Genomic DNA, 26,623 nt, shown 5'->3' on the forward strand with positions numbered 1-26,623 from the left:
CATGCCGCGGAGCGGCTGGGCCCGTGAGCCATGGCCGCTGAGCCTGCGCGTCCGGAGCCTGTGCTCCGCAACGGGGGAGGCCACAGCAGTGAGAGGCCCGCGTACCGCAAAAAAACAAAAAAAACAAAAAAAAACACATGGTATGATTCTATTTATGTGAAATATCCAGAATAGACAATCAATAGAGACAGAAAGTAGCTTAGTGGTTGCCTAGGGCTTGGGGGATGAGGAAGTTGGGGATGTCGACTAAGCAGCACCAGGTTTCTTTTTCAGGTGATGAAAATATTCTAAAATTGATTGTAATAAAGGCTGTACAACTCTGAATATACTAAAAGTCACTGAATTGTATACTTTAGCTGGGTGAATTGTGTGGTATGCGAATTATATCTCAAACTACTTTCTTAAAAAGGCTCTGTGACATAACAGAAAATGCATACATTGGTCTCTGTCCCCAGTTCCTGGCACAGGGCTCCCCAAACCCTAAGTGATGAGAGGATCAGGAGCATCTTTTGTTCTAATGGGGTGATTCTGGGTGGGCTCCTGGGCGGGGGCTGGTCACCAGAAGGACCCAGCCGTGGTCTTCAGCTCCACGCCCCCCATTCTCCAGAGAGGGGAGAGGGGCTGGAAATGAAGGTCATAATTGATCACCCGTAAGGAAGCCTCCTTAAAATCCCAATAGTAGGGGCTTCAGGGAGCTTCCAGGTTGGTGAACACATCCACACAGGGGGAGGGTAGTACACCCCAACTCCATGGGGTCAGAAGCTCCTACTACACTCAGGGCCCCTCCAGGCCTCACCCTATGTATCTCTTCAACTGGCTGTTCATCTGTATCCTTCATCGTAAACCTTGAATAAACTGCTAAACCTAAGTGTTTCCCTGAATTCTTCGGGCTGCTCTAGGAAATTAATCGGGCCCGAGGAGGGGTCACGAGAACTTCTGATTTGTAACCAGATCAGACAGAAGCTGTGGGTAACCTGGGCACCTACTGCTTGCGACTGGCACCCGAAGTGGGTGAGAGTAGTCTGGAGGAACCGAGCACTGAGCTTGTGGGATCCAATGCCATCTCTAGGTAGACGGTGTCAGAACTGAGATGAACTGCAGGACACCAGCTGGCGTCGTGGAGGATTACTTGGTGGTAGGGGGAAACCGCCAGACGTTTGGTGACCAGAAGTGCCGTGAGTGTGGCTGCGGTGTGACAGTCAAGGTGACAGAAGAGAGAAACACAGAAGGACAGGGAGACCTGTAGGTTTTTTCAAAATACAGACCAGACTCCCTTTTCAATACTTTCTCCCCTGTACTTATGGACCAGGACAAAGCTCCAAGTCCTAATTCTTTTTTTTTTTTTTTTTTTTTGCTGTACGCGGGCCTCTCACTGCTGTGGCCTCTCCCGTTGCGGAGCACAGGCTCCGGACGCACAGGCTCAGCGGCCATGGCTCACGGGCCCAGCCGCTCCGCGGCATATGGGATCCTCCCAGACCGGGGCACGAACCCGTATCCCCTGCATCGGCAGGCGGACTCTCAACCACTGCGCCACCAGGGAGGCCCAAAGTCCTAATTCTTTGTTCAGAATAAGAAAAGCAGACAGCTGGGTTCCTGGGCAGCTACGACTTCCCTTTTCCCCTTTCTCCTTCTGCACCTAGAGTGACACAGGCACTGCTTCAAGCCAGTAGCTGTGGAGCCACGTCTTAAGACAAAGCACACACAGCCCAGTCTAATGATAAACTCTTAACTTGTACACATGATGTTGTCAACCTTTGGTCCCGGCGCCAGAACAGTTCTCCACGCCAGGCTCCCGTCTTCCAGCTCCGTACCTTCCTTCCGTGGGTGATAGCTCCTTCAAGTCTTCCAGGCCAGGCTGCACGTTCAGCAGCTTCTTATAGAGAGCCAACGGGAAGTGCAGGTCCACCACGGTGGAGTTGTAGATGGCGAGTCCGCAGGTTATGCCAATTAAGTGAAACCAGTTGTGCTCTACAAAACACTTTCACCACACGTGCACATGTGTTAAAAAGAAAAGCAGGGACTTCCCTGGTGGGTCAGTGGTTAAGGATCCACCTTCCAATGCAGGGGACGTGGGTTTGATCCGTGGTAGGGGAACTAAGATCCCACATGCTACAGGGCAACAAAGCCCGCGTGCCGCAACTACAGAACCCACGTGCCGCAACTACAGAGCCCACGCGCTCTGGAGCCTGCACGCCACAATGAAGAGCCTGCGCCGCAACTAAGACCTGACACAGCCAAAAATAAATAAATAAACATTTTTTTTAAAAAAAGAAAAGCAGTGTTTGCAGCCCTCAAAACAATCTGCCGTTTACCTTAAAATATTTTCAGTATGAAAGAATGAAGATCTCGTTAATATTTAGTTACCTTCTGAAGCAGAGGAGTACCCCTAACAAAAGTTCAGCTGCCCCCCAAAGATGCAATGCTGTAAGTTAAGCATCTACAGCTCCGCTGTGATACAGAGAACAGCTTACCCTCATTTAGAGCAATGCTGTCCAACAGAACTTTCTGCAATGATGGAAATATTCTATTCTGTGCCATCCCAGATGGCAGCCACTAACTACATGTGTCTACTGAGCACTTGAATGGTGGTTAGTACAACTGAGGGAATGACTTTAGTATTACTTAATTTTAATTAAATAAAATGTAAACTTAAATAGCCACAGGAAGCTAATGGCTACCTTTCAAGACAGTGCAGATCTAGGGAGAAAACACTGGTAGAAAAAGAGCTAAACTATAGTCTGCTTGAAATGAGAATGCCTTTTAAAACTTAGCTCTCCAACTGAATTTTCAAAAATGTGAGTATGTGTATATTTGTATGAGTATTCATACACATGCTATCACTGTTATTCAAATAAGATATATCTGACAACTACTTTTTATACGTCATAAAACCAATTTTTTTTATCATACCATACTCTTTCTACCCTCCAAGGATTACAAAACTTGGAGCTTACCTACTAGAAATGGAAATGGGGCTAATGGGTGACAAAACACACTATGAGGTCTTAGCAACAGGTGAAACATGAAGACGGGAAACATGAAGATACTCATGTTAAATGACTACCTTTGTTATGCTCCCCTTTGTAAACACCAGAAGGCTATAGGGATTGGTCTGACAACAAAAAAGGCATTTTAATTCAATCCATCTGTTGAATGGTGACATCACTAACTTACCGTATCTGAAAACCACAAGAGATTTGAATCCTGATAGTAGGTGAACATTCCATAGATGGGATTCAACAATTCTTTTAATAGTAAAAGAAAGAACTCCTTTGTGACGCCACCAGCATCCACTGCTTCTTCACCATCAAAAATGACCTTGAAATAATGAAAGCAGAATTAGTATTTCAGGGAAATCACTGGCATTTTATGTTTGTTTTTTTGTTGTTTGGTTTTTTTTTCTTTAGCAAATTCTTTCCAAAGTCAGGACAAAGAAAGGAAGATGTAACAGAGAACACACGGACGCAATGAAAACTGCAAAGTGTATCTGCTGATTATTAACAAGGCACTTATAAACACACAAAATTTTACCAGGCACTTCATGGGATACAGAGCAAGTCAGAAGTTTACCGTATGTCCACAGAAAGTTTACCATCTATTTGGGGCAGGGAGGCAAACATAAAAGAACCAATTCGAGAATACATTTTATTTTCAAAGAGTCAGATACACTGAGAGGTCAACGCTCTGGCATGTAGAGAAAAGCAGTGACTACCTTGAATAAAGGAAGAAATCTCTCTCAGTGGGGTTCTTGATCTAACTGATGCATATGAAAGGGAGGAGTGCATTCTGAGCAGACACAGACCTGGGCTCTGGGAGGGGCTACAGAGAGACCCATCACAACAACAGCCACAGCAAACCAAAGGACGAGATTTACTGAGAGTCTCCTACATGCCAGCCAGCACTTAAACTCCACTAAGCTAATCCTCAGAACAGGCTCACACACTGGAATTACTATTAGCATCCCCATTTTACTGGTAAGGGCTCAGGGACGGAATTAAAAACAGCATTTAAGAAAGCTTATCCTGGGAACTTCCCTGGTGGTCCAGTGGTTAAGACTCCGCACTTCCAGCGCTGGGGCCACGGGGAACTAAGATCCCGCGTGCTGCATGGAGCAGCCAAAATAAAAAAAAGAAAAAAGCAAGCTTATCTCGGTGCCTGTGGTCAAGGTTGCCTAGAGCAAGAGAGTAAAGGTCTCCAATTATATGGATGCCAGCAGAAGACTTAACTCAAACATGCTACCAAGCAAGAACTGTCCCATCTGAATTACTAATTGTAAACAAGGGGCAAAGAAAGCGCCCTCTCTTTGCAATATCAAAAACCTAACCCAGGGCTTCCCTGGTGGCGCAGTGGTTGAGAGTCCGCCTGCCAATGCAGGGGACACGGGTTCGTGCCCCGGTCCGGGGAGATCCCACATGCCGCGGAGCGGCTGGGCCTGTGAGCCATGGCCGCTGGGCCTGCGTGTCCGGAGCCTGTGCTCCTCAACGGGAGAGGCCACAACAGTGAGAGGCCCACGTAACGCAAAAAAAAAAAAAAAAACCTAACCCAGAAGTTCTAGGGAGAACTCCCAGGCAGACTGATAGGACTGATACTACTTACTGGAAATTTTTAAAAGGGTGACAATATCATGGAGACCATCAGTTTCTTGCCTATTACATTTCAGAAGCTGGAGTTTACAACAGGATTGGAAATAGAGTTCGGAGAGTCTTCTGAAGGGAAAGGTAAATCACTTAAAACTTCAACAGTTCACTAAATATTTACTGACCAGCTACCGCGTACCAAGCATTGGGCTAAGCCCTGGGAATACACTAAGCGGTGACACAAACATGCCTAATCTCTGAGGAAAGACGATTTCTTAATTTAATCATTTCCAAGTACTGAGAGGGCCTATCCTAACAGGCCACCAGCTGCCCAGACAATTTCACTACCTTTCCATTCTCTTTATTTTTTTTTTTTTAACCTTCCTTCTCTTAAATCTTTGACATCCAAAGACTTCCTAGATGCTGGCTTGGTAGTTTTACCTAGTTGAAGCCTTAGTAGTTCTGTTGCTTGCTTGGTTTTGGTAGAGCTGGAGCAGGTAAACTGAAGACAGCGGACAAAAAAAGGCCCTATATTCCCCTCATGTAATCCACTGGCATTTTTATCTGATGTCACGTTGAGATGTTCTGTTTGGTGATTGGACAGAAGGAAGTGAGTAAATTCTTGTAAAATGAATGAAAGAAAGAATGAATGGCTGTACTCCAGGATTTTAATAAAATCTCTGCTGCTTCCTCAACACTGTTTAAAGAAAACCCAGGAAGGTATTTAGAGGAATATACGGAAGCGCTCACTTTGAGAGGTTTTTTCAAATCAATATCAGAATGAATGCTCAGCTCTCTCAGGGCATCTCCAACAAGGTTGCTCCTGCGAACATGAAGGACCAGGAAGGGGCTTCTGGCCAGCAGAGGCTCCAAGGTGAGAAGCATGAAGACGTTCTGCAGGTTGGCCCCGTTGACCGCCACCTGGAAAAGCACATCCAAGAGCACAGTTACCGCTCAGAGAGCACCTGTGAGTGGGGACAGCAGCCAGCCCTGCCTTTGGACCGGGGGTAGGTCGGGGCCAGGCTGACTGCAGCTCCATTTTGGTCTTTATTTTCCTCCTAACTTTTCCAGTAGATTTTCTCAGTTACTCATGTTTACAAAACACACAAATCTTTCTAATCTGAACCCAAAGAGATTAACTGAAACACTTTATATAAACCATATGATCCATAACTCACTCCAGGAAAATGGTTTAGACTAAGCTGATTAAGACTGAAATAATATCTTAGTAGAAGAACGTGATGACGGACAGTGGGTAGAAACTATGACTTTCAAAGTGGCAGGAAAAGAAACCTAATAACCCCTTGCTAAATGGTGTTTATTCTTTGAAAAATGTCCATTTTCTCTGGAAAACCTATCACTGTGAAAACATACATATATATATAGAGAGAGAGAGAGACAGATATAGATAAGAGCTAGAGACAGACAGACAGATGGGGAAAGGGAGAGGGAGATGAATGAAGTTATACATCCACCAACAATGGGAATTGGTAGATCTGGATTGTTAATTCACAGATGTCTTTGTAGGCTTGTCAAAACCAATTATATTTTACAATAAAAATGGGTGTTTAAAATAAATTAAACAAATCTCTGTAACTTGAGTTTTTGCTCAATAAAGAACTGCCAAGCTCCATTTAAAAATCTATCAGGGGTCAGCAAACAATGGCCCAAGGACCGAATCCAGCCTGCTGCCTGCTTTTGTACAGCTCTTGAGCTGACAGTAGTTTTTACATTTTAAAATAGTTTTTAAAAAATCAGAAGAAAAGTATTTCACTACATGTGAAAATTATATAAAATTCAAATTTCACACTATGACAGAGCTGAATACTTGAGACAACTGTATGGCCCACAAAGACACATATTTACTACATGGCCCTTTATGAAGACACTTGCCACCCCCCTGTTTATGTAGATGTGCATTCACGTATACGTGTTATATTCAATATAAAATTGCTGAAAATTTTTCTAACAGTTCTAAAAGTTACAATGGAACTTCATCCAAATCAACTTTCTCCTATTAGGAAAAATTACAACTGAATGTGTAAGATGAAAGAAACCCATAAGAAGAGAAAGTAAGGTTTAAAATATGTTACCTGCATCTGCAGTTCAGCATCGGTCTGTAACATTTTGGTCTTGGCTTGGGCATCAAAGATGAAAGGGTAGGAACAAAGTGTTACAGCATCCTAGAATAAAACATATTATTGGCAATATTATAGTATCCCACAGAGAATACTGCTGGAAAAATACATAAATAAATTTTACAGAGTCATTTACCTGCATTATAGATGGTCTAACCTTCTATGTAAAGAAAAAGAAAAAGTCTCTTAGTTGGATTTCAAAACTTGAACTTTCTACCTCCCACAAATAACAAAACAAATAACAAAACAGGTAACCTATCTGACCATTTGGCCATGGAACTAACACCATTTGAACAGCTGACTGGAGTTCTGATGGAACAGACTAGTTGTTTTGATGAATACTGACTGAGCAGAGCACTAAAAACAATTAAAAAAAAATTTTTTTAAGGACCTTTACAAACCATTTCACTAACTCCATAATTCACAATATTAATTAGAACTCTCATTTATAAGAAATCTAATTCCAAAACAGGAGCTTTACAACCATGACTTCAGAGGTTAATCTTGTTGGGTAAAGTGGATAATGCAAATTTCATCTGTCAACATGTTAAGTCTCCCTTTATACACACACACACACACACACACACACACACACACACACACAGAGTTCCTCTTGGGAGAAACTAAATATTTAGAAAGCTGTCCCTGGGGGGCTTCCCTGGGGCACAGTGGTTAAGAATCCACCTGCCAATGCAGAGGACACGGGTTCGAGCCCTGGTCCGGGAAGATCCCACATGCCGCGGAGCAACTAAGCCTGTGTGCCACAACTACTGAGCCTGTGCTCTAGAGCCCGCGAGCCACAACTACTGAGCCTGCATGCTGCAACTACTGAAGCCCACGTGCCTAGAGCCCGTGCTCCGCAACAAGAGAAGCCACCGTCATGAGAAGCCCGTGCACCACAACAAAGAGTAGCCCCCACTCGCCGCAACTAGAGAAAGCCCACACAGTAACGAAGACCCAACGCAGCCAAAAATTAATTAATTAATTTAAAAAAACAGATATTTAGAAAGCCGTCCCTGACTAGGCACTTAGACCAATGCCTGACCTACAGAAGACACTCCATCAATATGTGAATAAATCTGAATAAACTTTTGAGGAGGGGAATAACAATACAGACATACCTTGTTTTATTGGGCTTCACTTTATTGTGTTTCACAGATACTGCTTTTTTAAAAATTTTGTGGTTTTTTACATTATTTATTTATTTATTTATTATTGGAGTGTAATTGCTTTACAATGTTGTGTTAGTTTCTGCTGTACAGTGAAGTGAATCAGCTATATGTATACATATATCCCCCCTCCCTCTTGGACCTCCCTCCCACCCCATCCCACCCATCTAGGTCATCGGAGCACCGAGCTGAGCTCCCTGTGCTATACAGCAGGTTTCCACTAGCTATCTGTTTTACACATGGTAGTTAGTATATTTATGTCAAACCTAATTTCCCAGTTCATCCCACCCTCCCCCCGCTTCCCCACAAATTGAATTTTGTGGCAACCCTGAGTCTCTCAAGACTATGGGCGCCATATTTCCAACAGCATTTGCTCACTTCATGTCTCTGTGTCACATTTTGGTAATTCTCACAATATTTCAAAGTTTCTCATTCTTATTTGTTATGGTGACCTGTGATCAGTGATCTTTGATGTTACCATTGCAAAAAGATTGCGACTGGCTGAAGGCTAAAATGACAGCTAACATTTTTTAGCAATAAACTATTTTTTAATTAAGGTTTGTACATTCATTGTTTTTTTAAACATAATACTATTGCACACTTAATAGACTACACTATAATGTAAACATAACTTTTATATGCACTGGGAAACCAAAAAATTTGTGTGACTTGCTTTATTGTGATATCCACTTTATTGCAGTGGTCTGGAACCAAACCCCCAATTTCTCCAAGGTATGCCTATAAATAAATACAACCACAAACATGTCTAAGAGGTATGCTAGTTTCATTTATCAGGAGAAAAAAGGAACTCTCTCCTGAAAGGTTTTGTTAAGTTAATGAATAATGTTTGCTACATAACCTAACAGAAAGAAACAAAAAAAATCAACAGTATAGATCATGTTGACCTGTAGCAGTATTTCTCAAACAGAAAACCATAGATTTATTCCCAGAGATCTGAACGTGCGCTATGCAATTTTTAAATTTTGTGGGTTTTTTTAATGATATCCTAAACAAAATAAAAACACATTCTGAATGACCTCTTTATAATGATGTGTTACCATATAATTTGCATTTATTTTAATGATTGCACTGGTGCCATGTACACTGAATTGTCCAAGGGTAATAAGAAAAGAAGAAAAGCAGTCTTCCTTTGTAAGTGATGCATTTGTGCCCGGGAGAAGGCCACTGCAGGCCTGGCTCCCTGCATGAATGAAAGTTTAATAGCAGCTGAAAGGACAAAAGAGAGCTGAGTCATCCCTGAGTGTATAGAACAAGCTGCGGAACTCAAGTCCCCAGGCCTGGCAGCCCACAGTCCTGATCACAATGCAAGTGGGGTTTGGCTTCAATAAGGCTTTCTTGCTCATCACGTTAAATGCATGAGGCTAATTTGTGTTTTACTGATTTTAGAGTTTTGTTAATATCTAATCTGTACATTTGCTTTGGTTTTATATTTAAATGCTATATGAATAAGAAGTGTATATCTACCTCCTTTTATATTTGTGTATATTTCAATGAAATCATTGAAAAGCAGTTTTAATTAAAATTCCCCTTGCTTATTCTTTAGAAACACGTTCCTTCAGGGATCTTGGAACATTTCCCTAGCCTGAGAAACACTAATCAGAGAAATGATTCCAGTCCAGGGAGACAAGGTATGGAATCCTGCACACAGAACCCAGAGTGACTTGATTCATTCTCATGCCTACTTCTCTAATTACTTTGAATTTTGGAATTGAAATCACTAAAATAAACACACACACACCATAAAACAGCACTAGGTACTTACAACAGGTACAAGTATCTCTTGGGATAAGTGTGTTGGGAAAGTGTGTTTAAAACTGGTGCCAGGGCTTCCCTGGTGGCGCAGTGGTTGGGAGTCCGCCTGCCGATGCAGGCGACGCAGGTTCGTGCCCCGGTCCGGGAGGATCCCACGTACCACGGAGCGGCTGGGCCCGTGAGCCATGGCCGCTGAGCCTGCGCGTCCGGAGCCTGTGCTCCGCAGCGGGAGAGGCCACAACAGTGAGAGGCCCGCGTACCGGGGGGGGGTGGGGGGGGGTGGGGAACTGGTGCCAATATTCAGAATTTTCTAACCTCCCTCTCAGAAGAGATTTTATTCTAAGCATTATTTGCCTATTCTCAAGGCAAAAGAAAGATGTTTACCATGTGTGTTGGTCTATAAAGCAAGATAAAGTTTTGAACACTTCAAATTAAAAGTGACTATGGGAGAAGTGAAAACAGTTACTATAAAAACAGTTGTTGGCTTTACAGCATTGGCAGTATACAGTCAGCCCTCCTTATCCACGGTTCCGCATCTGCAGATTCAACCAACCTCAGATGGAAAATATGCAGGGAAAAAAATAAAAAAGACAATTCCAGAAGATCCCAGAAAGCAAAACTTGAATTTGCCACACACCGGCAAATATTTACATAGCATTTACACTGTATTAAGTTGTATAAGTAATCGAGAGATGATTTAAAGTCTATGGCAGGATGTGCTTAGGTTATATGCAAATAATACAACATTTTATATGAGGGACTTGAGCATGGTATGGGGATGGGGGCTCCTGGAACCAATCCGCTATTGATACTGAGGGACAACTATATCTAGTATTTTTACTTTTTTATAAATTTATTTATTATTTATTTATTTGTTATTTTTGGCTGCATTGGGTCTTCGCTGCTGTGTGCAGGCTTTCTCTAGTTGCGGCGAGCAGGGGCTACACTTCGTTGCGGTGCACGGGCTTCTCACTGCAGTGGCTTCTCTTGTTATGGAGCACAGGCTCTAGGCACACAGACTTCAGTAGTTGTGGCTCGCGGGCTCAGTAGTTGCGGCACACAGACCCTAGAGCATGCAGGCGTCAGTAGTTGTGGCGCGTGGGCTCAGTAGTTGTGGCTTGTGGGCTCTTAGAGCGCAGGCTCAGGAGCTGTGGCGCACGGGCTTAGCTGTTCCGCGGCATGTGGGATCTTCCCGGACCAGGGCTCCAACATGTGTCCCCTACACTGGCAGGTGGATTCTTAACCACTGCGCCACCAGGGAAGCCCACATCTAGTATTTTTAAATACTAGTATTTTTATTGGTGCGATAGAGTTATTTCAGACATCAATCAGCAGCTTTTTCTGTATTTCTTGACTCTCTCCAGTCCCGCTCCAGTTCTCCAACTCTCTCCCACCAGCCTCTCCCTGCAATCTCCACCACAAGTCCTCCCAGACCCCTTTAATGCCCACCTTCTGCAGCTCCTAGTCCCTCCCATTGCCCCCTGCCTGCCCCCTGAAAGAGCCCAGTTTTGGAGGTAGGCTGATCTCTCTTCTGGAGGGCAGGGTCACCGTGCTTTCAGGTGGGTAAGTTGGCTGGAAAGAAACTATTGTTGGGAACCAGAGCAAAGGTCAGAGAGTTGGTGGTCCAGAAGACCCTCACCCTGGGGGAGGACTGAGGTGCCACCTCTATGGGAGGTGAGGAAGGGAAGGGTATTCAGTCAAAAGAAGCAGCAGACCTATATGAAAGTCTACTTACATGTCTACAAATTTTTTACAAGTCTATGAGCTTTTGTATTTGAAATATAATAATTTCACTGATTTTTTGTGTGTGTGTGTGGTACGCGGGCCTCTCACTGCTGTAGCCTCTCCCGTTGCGCGCGCAGGCTCAGCAGCCATGGCTCACGGGTCCAGCCACTCCACGGCACGTGGGATCCTCCCAGACCAGGGCACGAACCCATGTCCCCTGCATCGGCAGGTGGACTCCCAACCACTGTGCCACCAAGGAAGCCCAATTTCACTGATTTTTATTTTGCAGATGCTGAATATTTTAGAAATGGTATTAGTGCTGGCATTTCCATACTATGTGAACGAAATATTGAAACAGCAGTATTATGATTCTGCTGCCTGACTGCTCTCCCTAACCTAAAAGGATGTATATGAACTGGTAAGATATGTGATCCCCTCCTGAGAGGCTGTTTGTCCTGGGCCATCCATTGCCCACAAGTGAGTCTCACAACCAATAACTAGCAAAGTACTACTGATGGATCACATTTCAAGTGTGCCTGCTTGAAATGGAGCTGCCCTGTAACCTTTGTTCATTTTTTTAAAGTATATGACATAGAAGCAATGAATAAGTACATGGTACAGAACTAGACAACTGGGGAATTGGCAATATCTTTTTCTTTTCTTTTCCTTCTTTTAATTCCAAGTCAACACTTCCTAAATGTGGCTGTGACTGGGGACAAGAGGCATCACACAAACACCAAGGAGGAAACCCAGGAGCCCCTGCCTTCAGGCCTGCCTGCCACCACGTGTTCCTGTACCCTCCGGGGGCAAATCTGGCTCCCAGCATCGCCGAATGCTGGGGCACACACAGCTGCCTCATCTCACCACGCACAATAACACTACCCGAAACCAGACACTGCCCCGGACAAAACAGACAGCTGATGTCAGGTTGACTCCAGTCTTTATTTTTGAAGCATTTTCTTTTTTTTTTCCTCTGTTTTTTTCTAAATTAATTTTTATTGGAGTATGGTTGCTTTACAATGATGCATTTTCTTTGTATCACTCACTTTCTCACTTCTGAGGCCCTCTATGGGGACCACAAAGTCACTCACTCTGTGTGCTATTTGTTTTTCAAGTGTAGATGATGGCAGTTAATAAGCGGAAATAAATAAGTCACTACCACCTCTTCTTTAAAATAAGCTGAGGGAGACCTTCAAGATAGCGGAGGAGTAAGATGTGGAGATCACCTTCCTCCCCACAAATACATCAGAAATACATCCACATGTGGAAAAACTCCTACAGAACACCCACTGAACACTGGCAGAAGACCTCAGACCTCCCAAAAGGCAAGAAACTCCCCACATACCTGGCCGTGTGGCTGCCAGGGTCTTGGTGCTCCGGGCAGGTGTCAGGCCTGTGCCTCTGAGGTGGGAGAGCCGAGTTCAGGACACTGGTCCACCAGAGACCTCTCAGCTCCACGTAATACCAAACGGCGAAAGCTCTCCCAGAGATCTCCATCTCAACACCAACACCCAACTCCACTCAACAACCAGCAAGCTACAGTGCTGGACACCCTATGCCAAACAACTAGCAAGACAGGAAAACAACCTCACCCATTAGCACAGAGGCTGCCTAAAATCATAATAAGGTCACAGACACCCCAAAACACACCACCAGACGTGGTCCTGCCCACCAGAAAGATAAGATCCAGTCTCATCCACCAGAAAACATGCACCACTGTCCTCCACAAGGAAGCCTACGCAACCCACTGAACCAACCTTAGCCACTGGGGTCAAACACCAAAAACAATGGGAACTACAAACCTGCAGCCTGTGAAAAGGAGATCCCAAACACAGTAATTTAAGCAAAATAAGAAGACAGAGACACAGAGCAGATGAAAGAGCAAGGTAAAAACCTACCAGACCAAACAAATGAAGAGGAAATAGGCAATCTACCTGAAAAGGAATTCAGAGTAATGATAGTAAAGATGATCCAAAATCTTGGAAACAGAATGTAGAAAATACAAGAAACGTTTAACAAGGACCTACAAGAACTAAAGATCAAACAAACACTGATGAACAACACAATAAATGATATTTAAAATTCTCTAGAAGGAATCACAGCAGAATAACTGAGGCAGAAGAACGGATAAGTGACCTGGAAGATAAAATAGTGGAAGTAACTACCGCAGAGCAGAGTAAAGAAAAAGAATTAAAAGAATTGAGGACAGTCTCAGAGACCATTGGTTCAACATTATACGCACCAAAATTGAATTACAGGGGTCCCAGAAGAAGAAGAGAAAAAGAAAGGGACTGAGAAAATATTTGAAGAGATTAGAGTTGAAAACTTCCCTAATATGTGAAAGGAAATAGTCAATCAAGTCTAGGAAGCACAGAGAGTCCCATACAGAACAAATCCAAGGAGAAACACACCAAGACACATTAATCAAACTGTCAAAAATTAAATACAAAGAAAACATATTAAAGGCAGCAAGGGAAAAACAACAAATAACATACAACGGAAACCCCATAAAGTAAACAGCTGATCTTTCAGCAGAAACTCTGCAAGCCAGAAGGGAGTAGCAGGACATATTTAAAGTGATGAAAGGGAAGAACCTACACCCAAGATTACTCTACCCAGCAAGGATCTCATTCAGATTCAACGGAGAAATTAAAACCATTACAGACAAGCAAAAGCTAAGAGAATTCAGCACCACCAAACGAGCTTTACAACAAATGCTAAAGGAATTTCTCTAGGCAGGAAACACAAGAGAAGGAAAAGACCTACAATAACAAACCAAAAACACTTAAGAAAATGGTTATAGGAACATACATATCAATAATTACCTTAAATGTAAATGGATTAAATGGTCCAACGAAAAGACACAGACTGGCTGAATGCATACAAAAACAAGATCTGCATACATGCTGTCTACAAGAGACCCACTTCAGACCTAAGGACATATACAGACTGAAAGTAAGGGGATGGAAAAAGATATTCCATGCAAATGGAAATCAAAAGAAAGCTGGAGTAGCAACTGTCATATCAGACAAAATAGACTTTAAAATAAAGACTATTAGAAGAGACAAAGAAGGACACTACATAATGATCAAGGGATCAGTCCAAGAAGATATAACAAGTGTAAATATTTATGAACCCAACATAGAGCACCTCAAAACATAAGGCAAATGCTAACAGCCATAAAAGGGGAAATTGACAATAATACAATCATAGTAGGGGACTTTAACACCCCACTTTCCAGGACAGATCATCCAAAATGAAAAGAAAAAAGGAAACACAAGCTTTACATTATATATCAAACAAGATGGACTTAATTGATATTTATAGGACATTCCACCCAAAAACAACAGAATATACCTTCCTCTCAAATGTTCATGGAACGGTTTCCAGAATATTTAAGAAAATTGAAATCATATGAAGCATCTTTTCTGACCACAATGCTATGAGACTAGATATCAATTACAGGAAAAAATCTGTAAAAAATACAAACACGTGGAGACTAAACAATACACTACTAAATAACCAAGAGATCACTGAAGAAATCAAAAAATACTTAGAAAAAAATAACAATGAAAACACAACAACCCAAAACCTATGGGATGTAGCAAAAGCAGTTCCAAGAGGGAAGTTTATAGCAATACAATCCTACCTCAAGAAACAAGAAACATCTCAAATGAACAACCTAACCTTACATCTAAAGCAATTACAGAAACAAGCACAAAAAAAAAAACCCCAAAGTTGGCAGAAGAAAAGAAATCATAAAGATCACATCAGAAATAAATGAAAAAGAAATGAAGGAAACAATAGCAACGATCAATAAAACTAAAAGCTGGTTCTTTGAGAAGATAAACAAAATTGATAAACCATTAGCCAGACTCATCAAGAAAAAAAGGGAAAAGACTCAAATCAATAGAATTAGAAATGAAAAAGGAGAAGTAACAACTGACACTGCAGAAATACAAAGGATCATGAGAGATTACTACAAGCAATTCTATGCCTATAAAATGGACAACCTGGAAGAAATGGACAAATGTTAAGAAAAGCACAACTTTCAGAGATGGAACCAGGAAGAAATAGAGAATATGGACAGACCAATCACAAGCACTGAAATAGAGACTGTGATTAAAAATCTTCCAACAAACAAAAGCCCAGGACCAGGTGGCTTCACAGACGAATTCTATCAAACTTTAGAGAAGAGCTAACACCTATTCTTCGCAAACTCTTCCAAAACATAGCAGAGGGAGGAACACTCCCAAACTCATTCTACGAGGCCACCATCACCCTGATACCAAAACCAGACAAAGACGTCACAAAGAAAGAAAACTACAGGCCAATATCATTGATGAACATAGATGCAAAAATCCTCAACAAAATACTAGCAAACAGAATCCAGCAGCACATTAAAAGGATCATACACCATGATCAAGTGGGGTTTATCCCAAGAATCAAGGATTCTTCAATATATGCAAATCAATCAATGTGATACACCATATTAACAAATTGAAGGAGAAAAACCATATTATATCTCAATAGATGCAGACAAAGCTTTTGACAAAATTCAACATCCATTTATGTTAAAAACCCTCTAGAAAGTAAGAACAGAGGGAACTTACCTCAACATAATAAAAGGCCATATGTGACAAACCCACAGCCAACATCGTTCTCAATGGTGAAAAACTGAAACCATTTCCTCTAATATCAGGAAGAAGACAAGGTTGTCTGCTCTCACCACTATTATTCAACATAGTTTAGGAAGTTTTAGCCACAGCAATCAGAGAAGAAAAAGAAAGAAAAGGAATCCAAATTGGAAAAGAAGAAGTAAAGCTGTCACTGTTTGCAGATGACATAATACTATAAATGGGGAAGACTAAAGATGCTACCAGAAAACTACTAGAGCTAATCAATGAATTTGGTAAAGTAGCATGACACAAAATTAATGCACAGAAATCTCTTGCATTCCTATACAGTAATGATGAAAAATCTGAAAGTGAAATTAAGGAAACACTCCCATTTACCATTGCAACAAAAAGAATAAAATACCTAGGAATAAACCTACCTAAGGAGACAAAAGACCTGCATGCAGAATACTATAAGACACTGATGAAAGAAACTAAAGATGATACAAACAGATGGGGAGATATACCATGTTCTCAGATTGGAAGAATCAACATTGTGAGAATGACTATACTACCCAAAGCAATCTACAGATTCAATGCAATCCCTATCAAACTACCAATGGCATTTTTCACAGACTAAAACAAAAAACTTCACAATTTGTATGGAAACACAAAAGACCCCGAACAGCCAAAGCAATCTTGAGAAAGAAAAACGGAGCTGGAGGAACCAGGCTCCCTGACTTCAGACTAAACTACAAAGCTACAGTAATCAAGACAGTATGGTACTGGCACAAAAACAGAAATATAGATGAATGGAACAGGATAGAAAGCCCACAGATAAACCCACACACATATGGTCATCTTATTTTTGATAAAGGAGGAAAGAATATACAATGGAGAAAAGACAGTCTCTTCAGTAAGTGGTGCTGGGAAAACTGGACAGCTACATGGAAAAGAAGGAAATTAGAACACTCCGTAACACCATACACAAAAATAAACTCAAAATGGATTAAAGACCTACATGTAAGGCCAGACACTATAAAACTCTTAGAGGAAAACATAGGCACAACACTCCATGACGTAAATCACAGCAAGATCCTTTTTGACCCACCTCCTAGAGAAATGGAAATAAAAACAAAAATAAACACATGGGACCTAATGAAATTTAAAAGCTTTTGCACAGCAAAGCAGACCATAAAAAAGATGAAAAGACAACCCTCAGAATGGGAGAAAATATTTGCAAATGAAGTAACTGACAAAGGATTAATCTCCAAAATACAAATGCAGCTCATGCAGTTCAATGTCAAAAAAACAAACAACCCAATCCAAAAATGGGCAGAAGACCTAAATAGACATTTCTCCAAAGAAAATATACAGATTGCCAACAAACACATGAAAGGATGCTCAACATCATTAATCATTAGAGAAATGCAATTCAAAACTACAATGAGGTATCACCTCACACCAGTCAGAATGGCCATCATCCAAAAATCTACAAGCAATAAATGCTGGAGAGGGTGTGGAGAAAAGGGAACCCTCTTGCACTGTTGGTGGGAATGTAAATTGATACAGCCACTACGGAGAACAGTTTGGAGGTTCCTTAAAAAACTAAAAATAGAACTACCATACGACACAGCAATTCCGCTACTGGGCATATACCCTGAGAAAACCGTAATTCAAAAAGAGTCATGTACCACAATGTTCATTGCAGCTCTATTTACAATAGCCAGGACATGGAAGCAACCTAAGTGTCCATCGACGGATGAATGGATAAAGAAGTGGCACATAGATACAATGGAATATTACTCAGCCATAAAAAGAAATGAAATTGAGTTATTTGTGGTGAGGTGGATGGACCTAGAGTCTGTCATACAAAGTGAAGTAAGTCATAAAGGGAAAAACAAATACTATATGCTAACACATATATATGGAATCTAAAATAAAATGGTTCTGAAGAACCTAGTGGCGGGACAGGACAAAAGAGTCAGACATAGAGAATGGACTTGAGAACACGGGGAGGGGGAAGGGTAAGCTGGGATGAAGTGAGAGAGTGGCATGGACATATATACACTACCAAACGTAAAATAGATAGCTAGTGGGAAGCAGCCGCATAGCACAGGGAGATCAGCCCGGTGCTTTGTGACCACCTAGAGGGGTGGGATAGGGAGGGTGGGAGGGAGACGCAAGAGGGAGGAGATATGGGGATATATGTATATGTATAGCTGATTCACTTTGTTATACAGCAGAAACTAACACACCAGTGTAAAGCAATTATACTTCAGTAAAGATGTTAAAAAATAATAATAATAAAATAAAATAAGCACAAAGCAGCCACTTTAGAATGTTGCTTCTATACACCATAGCCCTTCGCCCATACATGTTATGTCCCTCTGTAATTCCTTTTGCACTATACTGAACACCCCACAGAGGCAGCCACCATGTCCTGTACGTGTCTCCATCCCCAGTGGCAGCAGGCACATGACATACAGTAGGTGCCCAAGACTGCTCACTGAAAAACAGTTATTAAGGCTTATGATATGCCAGGCACTAGGTACTCTGACAAGTAAGGCCTTTCCATGGTTTCTCCCATTTAATTCTCACAGTACTGTTATAATTCACATTTATTAATGAGGATGCTAGGCTCATAGAAATTAAGTAATTTGCCTAAGGTCACATAGGTCGTAGGCCAGAGTTGAGACTTGAACCCAGTTCTTTTTGGCTAAAGCACGTGCTCTGAACTGTATGCTATACTGCCTCGGCTACTGCCAAGGCAAAAAACTGAACACATAAAAACTCATACAGTGTGAGACAGACAGACACACAGACAGACAAACACACACAAAGGAATATTATTCATCCATAAGAAAGAAGGCAATCCTGACATTTGCAACAACATGGGTGAAACTAAAGGGCATTTTACACTAAGTGAAATAAGCCAGACAGAGAGAGACAAACACTGTATGGTATCATTTATATGTGGAATCTAAGAAAAATAAGAAAGCCAATCTCACAGAAACAGAATAATGGTGGTTGCCAGGGGCTAGGGTGGGAACAGGGGAGGATATGGGGAGATATAGGTCAAAGGGTACAATCTTTTCAGTTATAAGTAAGCTCTGAGGAGCTAAAGCACAGCATGGTGACTATAGTTAATAACAGTATTAAATACTGGGAACTTGATGAGAGTACATCTGAAGCATTCTCAAAGCACACAGAAAAGGAGTTAACTATGTGAGGTAATGGATGTGTCAATTAACTTGATCTTTGTAATCATTTCACAATGTATATCAAATCATCATATTGCACACTTTAAATATATACAATAATGTCGATTATCCCTCAGTAAAGCTGGGGGGAAGTCCACTTATTGTTCATTACTCTCATTTAAAAGTGTTAAGTTAATCTCAGAAATAAACCCATGCATATATGGCCAATTAATTTATGTAAAGGAGGCAAGATCACACAATGGGAAAAGGACAGTCTCTTCAATAAATGGTGTTGAGAAAACTGGACGGGCACATACAAAAGGAGAAAACTGGACCACTATCTTACTTATCATACATAAAAATTAACACAAAATGGATTAAAGACCTGAACGTAAGACCTAAAACCATAAAACTCATAGAAGAAAACGTAGGTAGTAAGCAACTTGACATCAGTCTTGGCAATGATTTTTTGGATCCAACTTCAAAATCAAAGGCAACAGAAGCAAAAATAAACAAACGGAACTACATCAAACTAAAAAGCTTCCGCAGAGCAAAGGAAACGATCAACAAAATGAAAAGACAGCCTACAGAATGGGAGAGGTATTTGCAAACAATATATCTGATAAGGGGTTAATGTCCAAAATATACAAAGAACTCATACAACTCAATATCAAAAAAAAAAACAACCAAAAAACAAAAACACCAACCCAATTAAAAAATGGGCAGAGGACTTCAACAGACATTTTTCCAAAGATGACATAGAGATGGCCAAAGGCACACGAAAAGATGCTCAACATCATTAATCATCAGGGAAATGCAAACCAAAACCACAGTGAGGTTTCACCTCACACCTGTCAGAATGTCTATTATCAAAAAGACAAAAAAATAACAAGGGTGGGCAAGGATGTGGAGAAACGGGAACCCCTGTGCATTGTTGGTGGGAATTTAAACTGGTGCAGCCAGTATGGGAAATTGTATGGAGGTTCCTCAAAAAATTGAAAATAGAACCACCATATGATCCAGCAGTTCCACTTCTGGGTATTTATCCAAGGAATACAGAAACACTAATTCGAAAAGATTTCTGAACCCCCATATCCATAGCAGCCTTATTTACATTAGCCAAGATATGGAAACAACCGAAGCGTCCACAGATGGATGAAGGGATAAAGAAGATGGGGTGTATACACACACAGTGGAACAGTACTCCTGTAACCCAGCAGGACCCCCATGGGGCCTTCCCAGGACGGGCCCCTCCCCCATACCCGCTGCTGGAGCTCCTCTGAAGGACCTAGATAACAGTACCTGATGCGCCTTTCCTGAGTTGTCTTGCAGATATTAAAACCACCACCAAATGGAAGAGACTAACTACCTGATGACCAGGAGCACGCAGCCCCCAGACCTCTACCGGAGCCTGAGGATTGACATTGTGACACCGCCCTGTTACCTCACCAGCAACCAACCAGAGACTTGTGCACAGGCAGGTTACATACTCTGCGACTCCCCTGCCTCCCCTGGCCTTTAAAACGCTTTCCTGAAACCCACGGGGAGTTCAGGTGTTTTGAACACTAGCTTCCCTGGACTCCTTGCTTGGTACCCTGCAGTGAATGCTTCACTTTCCTTCCCACAACCCAGTGTCAGAAATTGGCTTTACTGAGTGCAGGCAAACGGACCCGAGTTTGGTTCGGTAACACTCAGACATTAAAAAAAAAATGGAATCTTGCCATTTTCAACAACCTGGATGGACCTTGAAGGCACTATGCTAAGTGAAATAAGTCAGACAAAGAAAGACAAATGCTGTATTATTTCACTTATACTTGGAATCTAAACAAACAAAGCAAAGCAAAGCAAAACAACAACAAGCTCATAGATAAAGAGACAGTTTCGTGGTTGCCAGCGGGGAGAGGGGATAGCGGGTGGGTAAAATCCGTGAAGAGGGTCAAAGGTACCAACTTCCAGTTATAAAATAAATAAGTCACAGTGATATAATGCACAGCATAGTGACTATAGACAGTAAAACTGCATTGCATATTTTAGTTGCTAAAGCTGCTAAGAGAGTAAATCTTAAAAGTTCTCATCACAAGAAAAACAAAATTTGTAACTGTGTGGTGACAGACAGTGACTAGACTTACTGTGATGATCATTTCACAGTGTATGTAAGTATGGAGTCATTATGTTATACACCTGAAACTAATACAATGTTACAGGTCAATTATACCTCGAAAAAAAAGTAGTCAAAAAAACATGAATCAATATATGAAATAGCTTTAGCATTTTACATTAAAATCCAAGATAGGAAGAAATATAAACTTTAATTTCTAATAGCATTGTATAACAGAAAAAAATGCCACAGAAACCACAAAAGGTCACACAGTAATTTCACCTAATTTTCTATCTTTCTATAATAACTAATTTTTGAAGAGGAGATGAGCAGCTGGTATTTAAGACTTATATCTGGTTATCAAATGTTAAGGGAAAGGAACTATAAAAGTTGCTCACTTAAGTATCTCCATTCAGAGACCACAGTCATGGTAACCTACATTTTAACACCAGCAACTTCTTTTTCAGGGTCAAAAAGAAATAGGGCTCATTAGAATTATTTTATTCAGCAGCAAGAAAGGGTAGATTAGAAGTCAGAAAAATTGGCTTTTAAGCTAACTGAATTGGTGGAAAAATTGTTTAGCTTCTCTGGGCCTCCAATTTCTCACCTAGAAACAAAGCAGTTGGCTAAATAATTCATAAGGCTTACTTCAGCTCTTAACATTTTACGATTCAAAGAGTATTCACAAACTGATAAAACAGAGAGGCTTATCTTTTTACAATTTCTTTTTTTTTTTTTTTTTTTGCGGTACACAGGCCTCTCACTGTTGTGGCCTCTCCCGTTGCGGAGCACAGGCTCCGGACGCGCAGGCTCAGTGGCCATGGCTCACGGGCCCAGCCGCTCCGCGGCATGTGGGATCTTCCCGGACCGGGACACGAACCCGTGTCCCCTGCATCGGCAGGCGGACTCTAAACCACTGCGCCACCAGGAAAGCCATCTTTTTACAATTTCTAAATCAGCAGGTGAAAACAGAGTTCACTGCTAGCCTCCATGTTAAATTTCCATGTAAACCCATTTTGAAGACTCATCCACTTTTTTGAAAAGGATTTTGGTTTTTTAAAGTAATCAGAAGTCTTACTAAAAACACAATATTGTGTCTAGCATTGATCATCTGTTATTTAACAAAGAAAAAAAATCTTCCTTAATTAAATAAACCAATTTAAATGCCTTGCTTTTGGAAACCGCTACTGACCTCCAAAAGCCCTACAGGGTACAGGGAAATACTGCCTAAATGTCAGTGATGAATCTGCTAAATTGGCAAGGACTCACCTCAAATGTGTCTGCTATGCATGGCTTCACTAAATGTAATAACCAAATAATCACTCTGTTTTCTGACACCACTCAAATTTATACATAATCCACAGATGGGGGATCCTAAAAAGCCTTGCATATATCCCAAGCCAGTCTACAATCAAACTGAGAAGCCAAGCCAAGGGTGGCAGGCAGGAACCTGCAGTTCTCACACATAGTGAGAACCAGGTCAGGGATAGGCGACATTTTCACACACGTAATCCCAAGTCAGAGGTAGCCACTAGGGTTCAGGCAGCTGACACAGGATGACTAAAGTAGGCTAGCTGTTAGATGAAGACAATTAGTAAATGATCCTTTCCTCAGTGTCAAAGTCAAGCTGCAGTGGGACTCTGGCACGCCTCACCCTCACCCAAAGAGCCCCCATTGAACTCCAGCCAACTGGCACCATCTGGAAAGACAGGTCACGTTGCCAGATCTTCCAAGTTTCAAGAAAAGCCAGAAATACATTCTATGTGTCTTGACTCTTTAAAATTGTGGTAAAAGACATATAAAGTTTACCATCTTTAACATCTTTAAGTGTACAGTTCATTAGTGTTAACTACATTCCCATTATTGTGCAATGAATCTCCAGGACTTTTTCATCATGCAAAACTGAAAGTCCTAGAGATTATCATATTAAATAAGCCAGACAGAGAAAGACAAATATCATATGATATCACTTATATGTGAAATCTAAAAAAATGATACAAATGAACTTATTTATAAAACAGAAATAGACTCACAGACATAGGAAACAAACTCATGGTTACCAAAGGGGAAAGATGGGGGGAGGGATAAATTAGGAGTTTGGGATTAACACATACACACTACTATATACAAAACAGATGAAGAACAAGGACCCATTGTATAGCACAGGGAACTATACTCAATATTTTGTAATACCCTATAAGGGAAAACAATCTGAAAAGGAACATATATAGATATAGATATATGAATCACTATGCTGTACACCTGAAATGAACAACAGTATCGTAAATCAACTCTACTTCGATTAAAAAAATAAATAAATAAAACAAAGTCTATACCCATTCAACGACCACTCTCCATTTTCTCCTTCCCCAGACCCTGGCAACCACCATTCTACTTTCTATGAGTTTGACTACTTTAGATACCTTGATTTTTTTAATGTTGGCAACTAGTTAAAATTTATACCGTTCGGGGTGACTACCCATTTGTGACTGCTTATGATTACTCAAAGCACTTCAGTGTTTCAAAAATGCGAAAGCCAGCTGATAAAACACAGGTATAGCACTAACATCAAAGTGAAGGACAAATTTTAGAGTTCAGATGTGCTTTTCTTGCCCTTGTACTCTGAGAAAAGATTAAAGCTTTCAGATATGCTTTACATGAATTCTTACCATGCCTGCTTGATGTAAGAACCACATGAGGTAGTCTTCCTGAATGTCCACAAGGCTGGAAATCTCAGGAATATAAAAGGTATCATATTCCACATGCTTCACTTTAAGATTTACCTGATGAAGAACAAAACAAGGACAACTAAGACCCAGGCAGCTGGTAAATGGCTTCCCATAGAACATCTCGGTAGAGCATTGTACCCTACTAGCTCTTCATCCCTCTCCCCTCTGGCTCTTCTCTATGCTCACCTTGTATAATTTCTCCAAGAGCTTGAGTGCTGCTGTAACATAATTGTTAAACAGCACAGGAATTAAGAATGTCTTTCTTCCTCTCAGTAGATAAACGACTGCACCTTTATAGAGGTTTACCAGCTTCGCGAAATATTTCGGGCACACCTGACACCACCAGTTATCTTTAGAAAGAAAGGAAAGACATATTTCAACATGGGATCTTCATCAAGTATTGATGTCTTCTGCCTACTAGCTAAAAACTGCTCCAGCTAGAAGATAAGCATTAGTCTAAAACACAGTTTCCCAAAACTAACTTTAAAAAGAATCCACTAAAGCATTTCTGGAGAGAGTGGCAGCTGTACGAGAATCCTGGAGCTTTGTTATAAAGCTTTATTTGATTTCTTCCTCAAGGACTCATCCAGAAGGCTAATCTAAAAGTTCAGTTCCAAGGGCACATGTGGACAAGATGCTCAGGCACATATTTCGGGCAGGAGCATTCACATATCCTCGTCCTTTTAGCCCTCTTCTCAGCCACCACCTAAGTCCTGTAAAAAAAAAACCCCAAACTTTTAATTAAAAGTCAGGTAATATTCCTTCAAAGATTGCTATCTCTACCTCACGGTCTATTAGAACACCTGAGAAAATATGCCCCAAAGGGCTTTTGAGCTTAAAAAAAATTAAAGACTCACATCTGACTAGTGCTTTCATGATTATCTGTAGAATGGTTCCACCTTCTACAAAAGGTGGAAGCCATATGGAAAAGCCAGTATTCCATCCTGAGCCACACAGGTCTCTTTACTCACGGGGAGACCACACTCAACTAACATCCTAGTCCATACGGAACGCAGAAGTTACTGAGCTGCAGTGAATATACCTAAAAAAAAAAAAGTTACCAGGAAAAAATAAAAGGAAAAAGCCAGGTGACAGACGTCCTGCATTTGATTAATAAAAACACCTCAGGTTCTACTCCCATGAGAGACACCCTCCAATTCACTGAGGAACGGAAGGTTCTTATCTCAGCAAAGTGTCCGTAGCCTGCAAAAATCAGTGTGGACTCAACTGTCCTAAAAAAGAAAAACAAAACAAACATTCGGTAAGTCTCCACTAGGTCATTTTCTTCCTCTCCTTTTCTGGAGACCCGTGTATCACACCACAACTGTTCATTTCACTCCCACCCCCTAAATTAGGTATAAGAGAAAAAACAACAGATGGACACTAATTCTGAGGCACTATTAACCACTAGCCAGTGTAGGAGGAGAAAAAAATAAAGTCTAATAATCTAACTTTGTGAATATTTAAAAATCAAGATTAGTTTGGTGTAAATCATTTCAAATGACCTAAATAATGGTTCAATTTGTTCAAACTGCAAATTAGAAATTAACAGCAAAGAAAGAAAAGCTTTAAGTGTTAAGGATATGAAATGGCAACAAACAGATTCTTGCATGTCAATCCACCAGGAGCCAATGGTCACACGAATAAAATAAAAAGCACAAAACCTCTGGTATTCAGTGCAGCGAATCACCTAAGACTTTGCTGGGGTTTGTATCCAGCCGCAGAATGGCCATAGCCAGGGGAATAGTCAACGTTATGTAATACTTGGAATCCTGGAGCAGGGGAAACTCCGGTAGTATTAAGTAGATTCTCATTGCTTCAACATCTGGTGGTGAACTTGACAACTGAGGAATCAGGCAACTTTCAAAGCTATTTAAGATCTGCATGAGAGAAAAGAGTATTGAGAAATTCAAACACACCTGAGATCTAGTTCCCTGATCTCTAAATTCATAAACTATTTGAGAGACTCTCAACTCTCATTCATTCCATATGTACTCAAGACCCTCTATGAGCCAGGCTCTGGTCTGGGCACTCAGGATACATCAGTGAAAAGTAAAGCCAAAGATCTGTGCCCGCACAGACCTTACACTCTGAAGGAGCATTTCCGTAGAAAAACTTAAGCCAGAGAGAAAGTTAAAGGCAGGTCAAATTCCCAAAGTGAATTTTTTTTTTTCTTCCAAAGTGAGTATTTTACAGAGTTATGATTTATACAAGACTTCTGCCTTTTCATCCTCCTCTTTCTTTTTCTCTTCAAAGTCAACTTACTTCAATGCAAAAATGCATTTTTAAGCATGCACTTTGTAAAAGTAAAAAAACATACCTGTTCTAGAATCATGGAGTGCTGAGAGTTCATTAACTTCTCAAATAACACTCTAGTTGAGTTCAGGTCAATCCCAGGGATTTTGGGACTTGTTTTAAAATGTTCATCAATTCTAAACAAACAAAAACAAAAAAATATGTATAGCACAGGGAACTCTACCTAATGCACTGTAGTGACCTAAATGGGAAGGAAATCCAAAACAGAGGGGATATAGGTATATGTAAAGCTGATTCATCTTGCTGTAGAGTAGAAACTAACACAACACTATAAAGCAA

At 41.1% G+C, this 26,623-nt stretch overlaps 1 protein-coding gene across 5 annotated transcripts in view; it reads right to left on the minus strand.

The window, feature by feature from the left end:
- HERC3 (HECT and RLD domain containing E3 ubiquitin protein ligase 3) overlaps window positions 1-26,623 on the minus strand; it is a 142,496-nt gene that overhangs the window by 48,679 nt on the left and 67,194 nt on the right. For 4 of the 5 annotated variants that reach the window (XM_082611402.1, XM_082611398.1, XM_082611399.1 and 1 more), the window contains exons 13-21: window positions 26,349-26,460; window positions 25,719-25,908; window positions 24,215-24,378; window positions 23,969-24,082; window positions 6,852-6,875; window positions 6,671-6,760; window positions 5,328-5,498; window positions 3,175-3,318; window positions 1,812-1,978 (exon numbers count right to left, since the gene is read on the minus strand). In XM_082611402.1, the coding sequence (XP_082467528.1) occupies window positions 1,812-1,978; window positions 3,175-3,318; window positions 5,328-5,498; window positions 6,671-6,760; window positions 6,852-6,875; window positions 23,969-24,082; window positions 24,215-24,378; window positions 25,719-25,908; window positions 26,349-26,460 (1,176 nt within the window). The remainder of the gene's footprint in view (window positions 1-1,811; window positions 1,979-3,174; window positions 3,319-5,327; window positions 5,499-6,670; window positions 6,761-6,851; window positions 6,876-23,968; window positions 24,083-24,214; window positions 24,379-25,718; window positions 25,909-26,348; window positions 26,461-26,623) is intronic. The other variant, XM_082611401.1, reaches the window with a different exon arrangement.

The sequence above is a fragment of the Mesoplodon mirus genome (assembly GCF_964341445.2).
Source record: "Mesoplodon mirus genome assembly, chromosome: 2".
NCBI lineage: Eukaryota > Metazoa > Chordata > Mammalia > Artiodactyla > Ziphiidae > Mesoplodon > Mesoplodon mirus.